General features: G+C 49.8%; 3 protein-coding genes across 3 annotated transcripts in view; all 3 read right to left on the reverse strand.

The window, feature by feature from the left end:
* Positions 1 to 5,714, reverse strand: si:ch73-71d17.2 (RPA-related protein RADX; the record flags this gene model as incomplete). Its single annotated transcript, XM_024264650.2, is given in 14 exon segments — positions 1 to 42; positions 1,418 to 1,542; positions 1,737 to 1,910; positions 1,987 to 2,082; positions 2,144 to 2,269; positions 2,341 to 2,432; positions 2,497 to 2,605; positions 2,674 to 2,830; positions 3,944 to 4,098; positions 4,169 to 4,288; positions 4,364 to 4,476; positions 4,545 to 4,731; positions 4,863 to 4,962; positions 5,539 to 5,714. Coding segments are annotated over 14 exon segments (1,659 nt in total), but the record flags the coding sequence as incomplete, so codon positions are not given.
* Positions 5,715 to 6,040: 326 nt separating this feature from the next.
* ift46 (intraflagellar transport 46 homolog (Chlamydomonas)) lies at positions 6,041 to 9,940 on the reverse strand. The gene is made up of 5 exons (XM_024264651.2): positions 9,545 to 9,940; positions 7,890 to 8,182; positions 7,242 to 7,335; positions 6,936 to 7,067; positions 6,041 to 6,561 (listed from the first exon to the last, which is right to left on the reverse strand). Exons 1-5 carry the CDS (start codon positions 9,665 to 9,667, stop codon positions 6,208 to 6,210), a joined length of 996 nt encoding a protein of 331 aa, XP_024120419.1. The 5' UTR covers positions 9,668 to 9,940; the 3' UTR covers positions 6,041 to 6,207.
* Positions 9,941 to 11,003: 1,063 nt separating this feature from the next.
* Positions 11,004 to 14,292, reverse strand: part of LOC112141501 (zinc finger protein 239) — a 6,896-nt gene continuing 3,607 nt past the window's right edge. The window contains exon 2 of the mRNA XM_024264652.2: positions 11,004 to 13,428. Within this exon, the coding sequence (XP_024120420.1) occupies positions 12,691 to 13,428 (738 nt within the window). The 3' untranslated portion in view covers positions 11,004 to 12,690. The remainder of the gene's footprint in view (positions 13,429 to 14,292) is intronic.

Raw genomic sequence — 14,292 nt, forward strand, 5'->3', positions numbered from 1 at the left:
GGAAGATGAAGATCTGTCCATCCAGAACATACAGCGGTCCTCCTGAAGGAGACAAGAAGGAAGATTTTAGGGGGGTCACATGACTGATTCCCGTGTCATGTGACACGCAGAGCATCTTTAGCATTAAAAACAATGGAAGGAGGCTTTTACTTTGAAAGGAAAATGTAAAAATCCCAGAGGATGTTTTCAAACACTAATACATCTGTGAATCAGCTCCAGCAGAATCAGCTGATCAGGATGACAAACCGCTGCAGCCAACCGGAGATGACCAAAGACGACTGAAGACGACTGACGACAACCGAAGTCGAGTGACGATGACTGAAGACGTCTAAAGACGACCAAAGATGACCAAAGACAACCGAAGACGTCTGAAGACGACAGAAGACGACCGAAGACGACTGAATACGACTAAATACGACTGAAGACAACCAGAGATGACCGAAGACGTCTGAATACGACTGAAGACGACCGAAGTCGAGTGACGATGACTGAAGACGTCTAAAGACGACCAAAGATGACCAAAGACAACCGAAGACGACTGAATACGACTGAAGACAACCGAAGATGACCAAAGACAAGTAACAATGACCGAAGACTTCTGAAGACGTCTGAAGACGACTGACCTTCAGGGTTTCTCCTTCATTTGGATTGAGAACTGAAGTAAATATTAGCGTCTTTTCTGAGGAAAGTAGAATATTAACAAGCTACTGGGGGGACGGCAGGGGGGTCCACCGGCCTTCACTAAAGCACTGATGGAAGCAGGTCAGCGCCGTCACTTCCTGTATAAAGAGGGTTCAAACCAGAACACCTGGAGCCAGGTGAGTTTATTGGTCAGTTTATCGACCTGATTTTGGGACCAGAAGACGACTGAAACCAAAACCTGTGACTTCATAACAGGAACCACAAACCTGCGGTTTGGTTTTACAGTGGTTCCTGGTTTTAGAGTCGATGTCTGTCACATTTGGTCTTCCTAAACTATCTTCACATTTCTGGAAAGAACCACGAGACAACAGAACAAAACCCAAAACGGCTTCAAACCAGCTGAAACAGCAGAGGGCGGAGCCAGACAAGAGGGGGTGGAGTCAGAGGGGGGAATCAAATATCATAGGACAAAGTCAAAGGGCGGAGTAAAAATTTTAGAGGGTGGAGTCAAAAATCAGAGGGCGGAGTCAAAAATCAGAGGGTGGAGTCAAAAATCAGAGGGTGGAGTCAAAAATCAGAGGGTGGAGTCAAAAAACAGATGGTGGAGTCAAAACTCAGTGGGTGGAGTCAAGAATCAGTGGGTGGAGTCAAAACTCAGTGGGTGGAGTAAAAAAACCCTAACCCTCAGCAGCTCAGAGGAACTGTCTCAGCAGATCTGTTGCCATGGTTTCCACGAGGACATGACAGCTGTATGTCCGTGTGTGTAGGTTCTCACCGCCCCCCTGAGGCTGTAGGTCACCATGGTAACAGCTGCCTGGACAAAGAAAGAGCGCCGCTCCCGGAAACAGAGACTCTGCAGCTCCCTCTCAAGCTCCGCCCCTCGAAGAAAACCCACCTCACCTGTTTGGAGACAAAAGCTGTTCTGCCACGTTTCAACCACGTTTCAAAATACAATCTACTCTTTCATTTATCTAAAAAGACCAGAGATATCGCCGGCGACGCCCACAAACCAAATGCTCTCTGACAATAACTGATAACACAACTCCAGCAGACTCTGACTGGACCTCCTCCACACAGGAGGACGGTCAGCTGACCTTTCCTCTCCTTCATGAGGGCTTCCAGGGATGTGGGAGGGGCTGGGTGGATGAAGAATCCTCCAATCAGAGCCCTGCTCAGCATCTGTCCGTCATCCTGGCTGCGGAGCCATCGCAGGAAGAGCCGCACCCGAGCCAGCCTCCGGTAGCTCATCCGAGAGTGCTGGTCCAGTCCTGCCGACAGCCAATGAGGAGACAGGGTCAGACTCTGATCCGCCCCCGGAGGCGCTGGGCTCCAGGTGGGCGTTACCTGTGCAGTACACCTGCGTAAAGGTGGTGTTGGTCAGATAGGAACAGCTGTGGTCCGACCGGATCAGCTTCAGGCGGGTACAGACCACCACGGACACTGCAGAGACACCGATCAATACCTCGACCAGCTCTGTGATTGATCACAAACTCCGCCTCACGTGGGTGGAGCCTCCTGTGCGTCTCTGGCTGCGACGTGGAGAACAGCTTCACCGTGATTGGCTGAGGGCTGCTGTCATCCTCTAACTGCAGCCAGCGATACTCCAGAAGCTCCGCCCCTTTACCGTCTGAAATATAAAGGTAACCTAATAAATTTATGGCTTGTTCACCTGAGACACGTCACCACGGCAACGCCCACCTCTGGTTCTGACTCGCTCAGATCGTCCAGCAAACGTCAACAGGCCGATGACATCACAGGTGGTGCCGTGAGGGCGGTCCAGAAGCTCCTGACTGTCAGAGTCCAGAATGAGCTGGTTCCAGAAGTGACAGGTGATGCCGGCGAGCAAAGGCTTACCTGCTGCAGAAGCTGTAGGGGGGGTCGGGGGGGGCGTACTCCGACAGGACCCGAGATTCTGGGAGGAGGTCCAGGTGAGCCGCCGGGTTCCTGCTGTTCACGCTGATCTCTGAGGAAACACGGCTGATCGGATCAAACGGATCCCGGAATACCAACATATCATCTGATGAAACGCACCGATGTCGCCCTCCTCCCCCAGGTACTGCTGCTTGACCCGGTACTGTCTCAGGCTGATGATGTCACCGGGCTTTAGACACCGGTACCAGCGGACACACATGCTGTTCCACAGAACCACACTTGCACTTCCTGTGCGGTCGCACACCTCCAGAACCGCCTGGACACACAAAAGCCACAAGAGTCACAGGCGGGGGCTTGTCTGGGATCAAAGCTTTTATTCTGACGCTATGAAACATGTAAACAAGGTGATTTATAAACAAAAACACAAAGTACACAACAAAACACCACAAATATTACAGTTTATTAGCATATTTGCTACCAAAGCTAATATGCTAACAAAGCTAATATGATATCAAAACATATATGCTAACAAAACTAATTTGCTAATATGCTAACACAGCTAATATTCTAACAACGCTAATACCTAAACAAAGCAAACATGATAAGAAAGCTAATAGGCAAACAAAGCTTTTATGTTAACAAAGCTAATGTGCTAGAAAAGCTTATTAGCTAACAAAGTTAACATGTAAACAAAACTTATATGGTACTACAGCTAATATGCTAAAAAAAAGGTTATATGCTAACACCGCTAATATATTAACAGAGATAATATTCTAACAACACTAATACCTAAACACAGCATACATGCTAACAACACTAATGTGCTAACAAAGCTAATATATAAACAAAGCTTATATGCTACCAGAGCTAATATGCTAAAAAAACGTATATACTAAGACAGCTAATATGCAAACACAGCTAATATTAAAGCTAATTTCTGAACAAGCTAATATGCAAACACAGTTTATAGGTCAATAAAGCTAATTTGCTAATAAAGCTAAAAGCTAATATGCTAAAAAAAAGTATATGCCACAGGCAAACAATGTTAGTCCTCGAGGGCCGGTGTCCTACATGCTCCTTATTGGCTAAACATACCTGATCCAGGTAATCAGAAGCACATAAGGCAGCAGGAGGCAGGCCCTTGAGGACTAACTAGCTAACTAGTATAGGCTAGAAAAGCTAATATGCTAACAAAGCCGATGAGCTAACAAAGCTAAAATGCTAGAAAGCTAATTCCTAACAAAGATTATATGCTAACAAAGCTTGTATGCTAGCAAAGCTGAAATGCTAACAAAGCTAATATCCTAATAAAGCTAAAAAGACAGTATGCTAACAAAGCTAGAATTCTAAGCTAAAGATGTAGTATTTCATTTTAGTTTTTTTCCACTTGTTAACGCCCCCTCAGTTAGTCTCCTCCCCTTCCACTGACCTTATAAGGACAGTCACAGTTCCTGTCTGCTCTTCCGTAATACATGAGCTGCGACTTGTTCGTGATGCGTACGATCAGCTGACCTCTGGCTCTGCCCCTTTGGCCGGACAGGAAGTAGTCCCGCAGTTCGGACACGGACACAGCTGGGCGTCGTCCTGTTACAGTCGAGATCATGTGACCTCTGGATCATGAACCAAATCCAATCACAGAAAGGCTCCACTCCACCTTCCTCCTCCTCTTCATCATTCTCCTCAGGGGGCGGGGCCTCTCTCCAGGCTTCGCCACTGTAGTCCACGTTGTTCCACAGAGGGAGGAAGACGCTCCTGCTCGCTCTCAGAGGAACATCTGGACCAGCAGGTTACCAGCTGAGTTAGACCTAACCTAGTAAAGGTGAGGCTGTGATGTCATCGTCTACCTTACCTGCTGGTTCTGATGATCCAAACCAGGGCAGAGAGTCCATGTCCAGAATCCCAAATCCTGCATCTTCATCATCCTCATCATCCTCTCGGACCACCATGTTAACCAACCTATAACTGTGAGGGGCGGAGCCGCAATCAGCCTCATGACATCACAGCCAAAGGGATCACCTGTCCTCACTCACCTGACTTCACGAGGGGAGGCGGGGCCTCCTGTGACCTGAGCGCTTAAGGTGTGGCAGAAGGAGGCCTGACTAAGAGTTGACTCTGCCCGCAGAACCCGCCTCTCCACCAGCTGGTTCAGACCCGGGTCCAGAGTGACCCGCAGCCTGCAGTCCCGGTCCGTCAGCGTCACGTCGTACAAGTCATCGCCTGCAGGCGCAGAACCAGTAGAGATGCAGATGTCAAAGGCTGCAGGCATCCCATAATGATCTACTGCTCACGTATATGTTCAGACTTGTCATGTCCAGTTCCTATATACAGTCTATGCTCTGCCCGCTCACCACTGAGGACGCTCTGCGGGAAGTAGACGCTGGAGCCCTGGTCCCGGCTGTAGCGCCTGAGCTGCAGGACCAGCAGCAGCTCCCTGCAGAGCAGCGGAGCCTGCAAGACAAGCAGGAGGGCGAAATTAAGGAGGAGGTGTAGGGAGCATGAGTCCATCAGAACCACAACCCGAACGAGCCGAGTGGCCCAGCAGGACCAGCAGCAGCTCCCTGCAGAGCAGCGGAGCCTGCAAGACAAGCAGGAGGGCAAGACAATGAAGGAGGAGCTGCAGGGAGCTTGAGTCCATCAGAACCGACACGAGCCGAGGTGTTCCTCCAGATAAAGGGAAACGGGTCCAGAACCGTTCTTCTAAAGAAAGGGGTTACCGGATCAGAACCGTTTTTCGGGGACAGGGGCCTGGACCCTGATGACCCGTCCATGACGTCACGGAGTGATCGCCTGATGAAGATGAGGATGAGGAGCAGATCGAGCACGAACCTCAGAGAAACCCGATAACAGCTCTAACCGGAACCAGAACCGAGAAGTACCGCTGGGCCCGTTTATTAAAGTCTGATAAGCTGATCCATCTGGAGGGCGCGCGCGCGGGAGGCCCGCCGTTTAACCCCGCGCGACCCCGCCGCGCGTGTCACCGACACTCTCACGGATCACTTCGGGACAAACGAGAAACTCTCTGACCTGGTTCTGAACGGAACCGGACCGGGACAGGATTCTGTGGAAGACGCATCCGTCGACGGCCATGTTGGATGGCGGGCCGGAGGACAACAATGCGGTGCATTGTGGGAGACTGAGTCCGTTCACTTAAAGATGAAAATAGTGTTTTAACTTCTGATGATGGAGGTCATTTCTAAATAAAGTTCTGATTAAATCTGCGTTTATGATTATTTATTTATATTGTTGTGAGTCAGGAGCATGTGACCTAGCTGATATAGTCCAGCTCCGCCCCTTTCTGATCCTCCACCTGCAGACAGATCCGTGAACGTCTTCATCTTCCTGGTCTGAGCTGGAATCTGGATCAGAACCGAACAGCTGGGTGAAAACGATGCTGATGCCATTTGTAAATGTTAGGTCGGGGGTGTGAGGAGCTGTAAGCTAGAGGGAGAAAGAGTAAACAAAGGGATGATGGGAAGTCAGGGCCAGAACCGGACTCTAACAGACCAACAGGAACAATCTCAACCAGTCTGAAGACAACACTCTGTTTATTCAGCAGAACATCAAGATCCAGACGGAAACAAGAGCAGGTTCTGGTCAAACCGGGTCACAGGTGCCAGAACTCACAGGTGGGGGTTTCCACCAGTCACGAAGAAGAAGACAGAGGAGGCCCCGCCCACTCCTGGCCCCGCCCCGTCACTCCCTGCTGGTGAAGTGCAGCGAGTCCCTGAACTCCAGGTAGAGGCTGAACAGCAGGTGCAGGGACTGGATCCTGCTGCCGGACACGGGGATGTCCAGCAGGCCGCACGCCACGTCCACGTACTCCTCCAGGCTGCAGGACAGGCGGGCGGGGGGCGGGCGCAGGCGCCCCAGCAGCTCCTCCATCTCGGGGGGCCACTCCTGCATCAGGCTGTCGATGTCGGGGAGGGGCCGGCTGTAGTGCACGCTGGCGGGGGGCTTGGAGCGGTGCAGGGCGCTGATGCTGTCCACCCAGCTGTCCACGGCCCGGGGGTTGGTGTGGGGGCTGGACACGCTCGCCACCGTCTGCATCTGTGGGGGAGGGGCAGAGGTCAGCCGGGGTCAGGGGTGTCTACAGGTGTGTGTGTGCAGGTGTGTATCTACAGGTCTGTGTCTACAGGTGTGTGTATGTACCTACAGGTGTGTGTATGTACCTACAGGTGTGTGTCTGCAGGTGTGTGTGTGTATCTACAGGTGTGTGTGTCTGCAGGTGTGTGTTTGCAGATGTGTGTATCTACAGGTGTGTGTGTCTACAGGTGTGTGTGTCTACAGGTGTGTGTGTTTGTATCTACAGGTGTGTGTGTGTGTCTACAGGTGTGTGTCTGCAGGTGTGTATCTACAGGTGTGTGTGTGTGTCTGCAGGTGTGTATCTACAGGTGTGTGTGTGTGTCTGCAGGTGTGAGTACCTGATCGGTTCCCTGTTGCTTGCTCTCCTCAGACAGCCGCAGCGTCAGAACCGTCGGGTCCGACTGCTTAACACTGGGTTCATCAAGAAGCAGAAGACCCAGAGAGTCCGGTTTCCCATCCGGCCGTGGTACCTGAACGCCACAAAAGCACACAGTCAGAGCGGCTCGGTTTGCCCTGAAACCTGGATCACTGGCCAATCAGAACACGGCAGAGAAGAGCTTGTTAGATAAAAAGCAGGAACGCGGGCCTATGTGCTACCAGACAGAACAGAACCAGAACCGGCTGGACCTTCAGTGTGTCGGTACCTTCAGGAAGGCGTCGATGTCGCCGACCGCCGGGATGAAGTCTGGGATAAACGGTTTGAGGCGGAGCTCCAGGTCGACGCTCTGAGGAGTGTACCTGAGGAGGGTCAGAGTGCACGTGTGTAAGGCATCAGAGCGAGCAGGGTGCACGTGTCTGTGGAGCGTGAACGTGTCTCAGGAGCGTGCACGTGTCCATGGAGCGTGCAGGTGTCACAGGAGCGTGCACGTGTCACAGGAGCGTGCACATGTCAAAGGAGCGTGTCTGTGGAGCGTGCACGTGTCCGTGAAGGGTGCACGTGTCCGTGGAGGGTGCACGTGTCTGTGGAGGGTGCACGTGTCTGTGGAGTGTGAACGTGTCTCAGGAGCGTGCACGTGTCTGTGGAGCCTGCACGTGTCTGTAGATCGTGCACGTGTCTGTGGAGCGCGCACGTGTCCATGGAGCGTGCACGTGTCACTGGAGCGTGCACGTGTCCGTGGAGCGTGCAAGTGTCACAGGAGCGTGCACGTGTCACAGGAGCGTGCACGTGTCACAGGAGCGTGCACGTGTCACAGGAGTGTGCACGTGTCAATAGAGCGTGCTCGTGTCCGTGGAGCGTGAACGAGTCTGTGGTGTGTGCACGTGTTTCAGGAGCGTGCATGTGTCCGTGGTACCGTGTGATGTACTGGAACAGCTCCCGGATGTCGGTGCTGACGGGCAGGTTGGTGTAGTCCGCCGGGTCGTACTCCAGCGCCTGCGAGGACTCTTCGTCTTCGTCTTCATCAGAGTCCTCGGACTCAGACTCCTCCTCCTCCTCCTCCTCCTCCTCCTCGTTGGGACTGGCTCCCGGGCGGGTTCTGGCTGCCGGTTCTGCGGCCCTATGGGGTCGCGGCTCCTCGTCGAACTCCTCACTGCTGCTGCAGGCCGACATCAGGCTGCGGACCCGCCGCTGAGGACCCAGCTCTGACTGAGAGAAGCAGAACCGGGTCAGAGGTTCTGGTTTAATACAAAATAAATCACAAATAAAATGAAGATGAAAGCAGAACGTGAACCCTTTGATATCTGAGTTCTCCGGTCTGGAGGCGACAGTAGAACCGTGTTCTGCTCTCAAAACTGTTAAAAGTTAAGTTAAAGTCCCATTATTTGTCACGCACCTCGGTGTGTGAAATTTGTTCTCTGCATTAGACCCCTCCCCTGGGGGAGTGGTGAGCTGCAGACACAGCCGCGCTCGGGAACCATTTGGTGGTTTAACCCCCCCCCCCGTCCAGCTCCTTAGTGCTGAGTGTCCAGCAGGGAGGAACTGGGTCCATTTAGAGTCTTTGGTCTGACTCAGCCGGGATTTGAACCCACGACCTTCCAATCTCAGGGCGGACACTCTACCACAAGGCCACTGAGATGGTGGGCCGGGTCAATGGAGAACCTGAACCTGATTCTCGTTTTGGACTCTTCGTGTTTATTTTGGTCCTTTCACAATAAAAGCCTCTAAAATTATTTAAAGTGAAGACAGGAAGTGTGTTTTTGTGGCTTCCTGTGGAGATGATGTCACCTCCATCACTGCAGCTCTGGACTCCCAGAACCAGAACCTCTGTTCCACTGTTTCTTCACAGTTTTCTTATCTGAAGGTTCTGACCCGTTCAGAGGTTCAGAGGAAGGTCGGACGTCTGCTAATGTCCTTACCAACCAATCAGAACACTTCGCTCACAAAACGCTGGACTGCTTGTAGTTCCTAGAATTTCTAAAAGTTCAGTTGGAGGTAGAACCTTCCGTCAAGAAACCCCTCCCTAATGTGGGAATCCCTAAGGTTTCTTCTTTTTTCCTGACTCAGGTTTTTTAGGAGTTTTTCCTTACCGGGAGGGAGGGTCTAAGGGCAGGGATAACCAGTTTATGTAGTCTGTTTAGTTTTTAACAATTGTTCCTATTTTGAAGCCCAATGAGGCAAATCTCTTTGTGATTTTGGGCTATAGAAATAAAATGGAATTGAATTGAACTGAATTATAACCTCATGTCCTCCTCCCTCACCATCCTTTCCCAGAATCCTCCCTGTTCCTCCTCTGAAAGAGTCCAAACATCTCCATCTGCTAACAGCTGACGTCCTGTGACTGAGGAGCTGGAGGTCAAGCTCCACCTGGAGGTCAAGCTCCACCTGGAGGTCAAGCTCCACCTGGAGGTCAAGCTCCGCCTTGTTAGGTGAACTTTCATGGAGAACCTGCTCAGGGTTCTGATGAGCAGAACAATCCTTCACGTTACCATGGCAACAGTCTTGTCTCCTACAAAACTCTCAAGCTCTAACTGGACCCCGGTTCGGTTTACCCGGTTCTGGGCCGCGTACCTGTCGCGGTGTTCCGGGCTCCGGGCTGCAGAGGTTCCGATGATCTCCGGCCACCTCCAGGCTCTCGTCGTACGGCTGGTTCCGCAGCAGTCTGGGCCCTCGGGTCCGCTCGGTTCGCTCCATGGACCCGGATTCGGGTTCACCTGCAGAACCTCTGGCCGCCGGTTCGGCTGTGAAGAACGGAGGCTAAGCTAACACTGTTCTAGAGTTACCGGGATGTAACCGAAGGAACGGAAAAAAGAACCGGTTCCGGTCTGAGGAGAATCCGGAACAAACTAAAGTTCTGGTTCCATCCGAACCCTCTGGTTCGGCTGGCGGTACGTTAACGCCTTTGTTTCCTCCACTAACTTCAAGGGACGTTTACCGGAAACTCCTACAGTATCTTAGCAACGGAGCCCGCACAGCATCATGGGTAATGTAGTTAATGTGTATTTGGAGTAAGAATCCAAGTTTTGTTTTTTATCAAAAAGATTTGAGTTTATTTTGGAATTTTGGACTTAAAATATTATAAATGATTAAGTAAACGTATTTTCGCTAAGTTGATGCCGTAAAATGAATCATTTGTTGTTCAAACCCAAAGAACTACAATCACCGTAAGGTACAGGGAGAAAGAACCGGAAGTACCCACAGAGAGAAGGGTGTACCTGCAGGCCTGGAGACCCAACAACGTTCTCAGGACTGCATTCTCAGGACCCAGGCATTGCCCACAGAACCTTCATCAGAACCTCAGACAGCCCAGTCACACAAACTCTGCTGTCATCCGCGTGCAGCTGACCTGATCAGGTGTATTTATGATTCATCGTTTTGTCTCGTGAGGAGAGTCATCGTGAGGCGCACCTGTCACCTGGTCAGTCATGTACGAGTCATGAACGAATCGTTCAAAACTCGCGAGTCACTTTACTGACCTGAGAATCTCGAGACTTCTTTACCACTGACTCATTAACTCATATCTCTGACCAATCATGGAGCAGTTTAGATTCTCATGGTATCCAGAAGGAAAGAATTGTTCCGTCTGTTTACTCGTTAGAACTTTTAGTTTAAAACCTCTAACTCTTTTCCGTCTCGTTACGCGAACTCCATTGTTAGCATGTTGCTAAAATCAAAGCTAAACACTAAATTAGCCTAAAAACTCAAGTAGATAACAAATTAGCCAAAAATGTTAGCATATTGCTAAAATATTAGCTTAACTGTAAAGTAGCATAATAATGTTACTAGAGGCCAAATTAGCCAAAAAAAGCTCATTGCTCAATTACCAGCTGAAGTCCTAGAGGCCCAAACGCCTCAGTAATAATTTGTTTTTTATTGTTCCCAATGTGATATACGATCATATATATATGGTTTACTCTGAAAGACAGTCATGTCGTGGACCATTAAAGTATTGACACTAACTGTATGGAACCCTTAAATATTTCAAATAATGATACATAGACATCATATACACAATAATGAAACCAATTGGTTACATAACACTTGATTTATTTGAATCCAACAGCAGCACATTTAAGTTCCTTTCAAAATAAAATTCAGTCTTAAAAACGTCCTAAAGCAGTAAATATGTTTCAGTTATTTTTGTTATTCTCTCATTTAATAACTGAACAGAAGCTACAGGTATCTGTGCAGCAGAAGATGATAAACTGTTCTGAAAACAGATTCCATCATTTCACTCAGTCGTCTGACATGAACATTTTGGTCAAACACATTCATCAGTGTCACATCAGGAGTGGTCATAAAGAAGTTTGACTATTATTAGGTCATCTCATAAAAAGGAATAAATAGTAGAATATAACTAACAAACCTATTATTGATACACAATAACAACTAATGATTCTAATTTGAAGCTCCACAAAAGCTGCTGGTGAATATTTTAACAAAACCCTCAAACTCATCACAACTCCAGAGATAAGACTAGATCCTGCTGGATCAGGGACATCAGGTGATCCTGCTGAATCAGGAGATCCTGCTGGATCAGGAACATCAGGTGATCCTGCTGGATTAGGAACATCAGGTGATCCTGCTGGATCAGGAACACCAGGAGATCCTGCTGAATCAGGAACATCAGGTGATCCTGCTGGATCAGGACATCCTGCTGGATCAGGAACACCAGGGAATCCAGCTGAATCAGGAGATCCTGCTGGATCAGGAACATCAGGTGATCCTGCTGAATCTGGAACACCAGGAGATCCTGCTGGATCAGGAACACCAGGAGATCCTGCTGGATCAGGAACATCCTGCTGGATCAGGAACATCCTGCTGGATCAGGAGCATCAGGTGATCCTGCTGGATCAGGAACACCAGGAGATCCTGCTGGATCAGGAACACCAGGAGATCCTGCTGGATCAGGAACATCAGGATCCACCACAGATTCAGGAGAACAGAGTTTGCGTCTGATTCTGGTTCTTCCTTCATGCGGTTCTGCTGAACTTAAACAGAACCTCCAGACGCGTCTCCACAGCACCACCGCTATCAACAAACCTCTGTGATTATGAACATCACAGTCTTCTGACAGACGGCGAGGATCTAATCCATCATCACATGACAGATCTGATGGAGATCATCCAAAAATACATTTCAGAGATTAAACTTCTGCAGAAACAAAGAATTTGGCCCCAATAATCATTGGGAATAATGACTCATTATCAATAATAATAATCAATAATTATTAGGAATAATGTTCTAATGACTCATTATCAATAATAATAATCAATAGGAATTAGAGGAACAGTTAAATCTGTTTGATAGAGATGTAAAAATGTGTTTAAATGTTGATAAAACAGTTGAGGACCCAACTGTGACCCCTGGGGAACGCCACACTAGTGAATTAACTGATATGTTCACGAGGTGAGAGGTTTCTTTAAACGGGCGGAGTTCCCCAGGAGCCGGTTCTGATCTAAACTCTGAAACTGAACCGGAGGTCCCTTAACCTGTGACCTCACTAACATAAACAGAGACACCCATTCACCCTACAACCACCAGGGGCAGTGTGGGGTTCAGTGTCCTCCTCCTATGAAGAAAACTCTTGTTCCTATGAGAACTCCTCCTGTTCCCATGAAGAAAATTCCTCCTACCATGAACAAGACCCCCCCCCCCCCTTAGAACCTGGACCCCGGACCTCAGCTGCAGGACTTTCGGAGGACTGTCGCCCGCGGTTAGAACTCTTCCTTAACCTTAACGGCGGTGGCTCGTTTGGCGGCGTCCAGCTCGTCGGCCCACCGGTGCCAGCGCTTGTGCCGGATGTGGTCCTCCGTCTTCTCAAACACTTGTCCGCAGCGGTCACAGCCGAGGTGGATGAGCCTGTGTTTCAGCAGGGAGGTCCGGAGCCGGAAGGTTCTGCTGCACCGGTCGCACTGGAGGGGCTGGTTGTTGTGGCCCTTCATGTGGCCCTTCAGGCTGGAGCTGGAGGGGAAGCTCTTGGAGCAGAAGGAGCAGGGGAACTTCACGCCGCTGTGGATCTCCGCGTGCATCTTCAACATGGCGGACGACCGGAACGACTTCTCGCAGTCGGGGCAGCTGAACGGCCTCTCGCCCGTGTGGATGTACATGTGGTTCCTCAGCAGGGTTTTGGTCCCAAAGCTGCTGCCGCACTCCTCGCAGCTGTGCGGCGTGGCGGCGCCGTGGGAGATCCGGTGGAGGAGCAGACCCGAGGAGTGGACGAACCGCTTGTCACACTGGTCGCAGGCGTACGGCTTCTCCCCGGTGTGGATGCGCTGGTGGATCTTCAGGCTGTTTTTGAGCTTGAAGGTGGCGCCGCAGTCGGTGCACTCGAACGGCCGCTCCTCGCTGTGGACGATCTCATGAGTCCGGAGTGCCGACGCCGTCTGGCAGATCTTGGGACAGTGTTGGCAGCGGTGAGGACCCGCCTTCCCTCCGACTCTTCTCCTTCGCTTCTGTGGAGGACAGGGAGATGGTTCGTGAGGAGAAACATCAGGAGGAACGACAGGAGGAACGACATCAGGATCAACGACAGGATCAACATCAGCAGGAACAACAGGATCAACATCAGGATCAACAACAGGATCAACATCAGGATCAACAACAGGATCAACATCAGGATGTAAGAGAATCTTTTTGATTCTAATTCCATTTTCCTCTTATATGTAACCTTCCAATGAAGCTCTGTAACGTATGAACCTAGAGTCCTCACTAACACATACCTGTGAATGTATTTAAACAGCCTAGAATTCCAACTCAAGGAGTGACTGACGTAAAACAGATTTGAATTGTCCTCTGTGACAGAAGTTGATGAAAGGGTTTACGATACACTGTCCCCACAGGAGGCCAGGATACTGATTGAGATGCAAACATTCCTAAATGGTTCCTTACATCCTCCTAACCTGAGGGGTGTTAAGACATAGATAACACGTCGACCCCGAGACAAAGGCAGGAAGCAGAGGCCTCTGACTGACCAAATATGGGCATGACATCAATCAATCAATCAATCAAACTTTATTTATAAAAGCGCCTTTCATACTTGCGAGTAACCCAAGGCGCTTCACATTTAAAAACAAAACATACACAATAAAAGCCCAACCCACCCTTCACACACACACACCCTCCCCATATCACATACACCCATGACCCCACACACAATGAAAAAATAAAAATAAATAAAATAAATAAATAAAACTTGTAAAATAAACTTAAGGCTTAGCTCTGCTGTGATGAAACAGTATTGAGGATTCTATCATACCAGGAGTCAGCTCGGTCAAAGGAACATCGCCACGGCGCCCACCCAGACCGGGACAGCAACG

Source organism: Oryzias melastigma, linkage group LG18 (assembly GCF_002922805.2).
Source record: "Oryzias melastigma strain HK-1 linkage group LG18, ASM292280v2, whole genome shotgun sequence".
In the NCBI taxonomy this organism is placed as follows: Eukaryota; Metazoa; Chordata; class Actinopteri; order Beloniformes; family Adrianichthyidae; genus Oryzias; species Oryzias melastigma.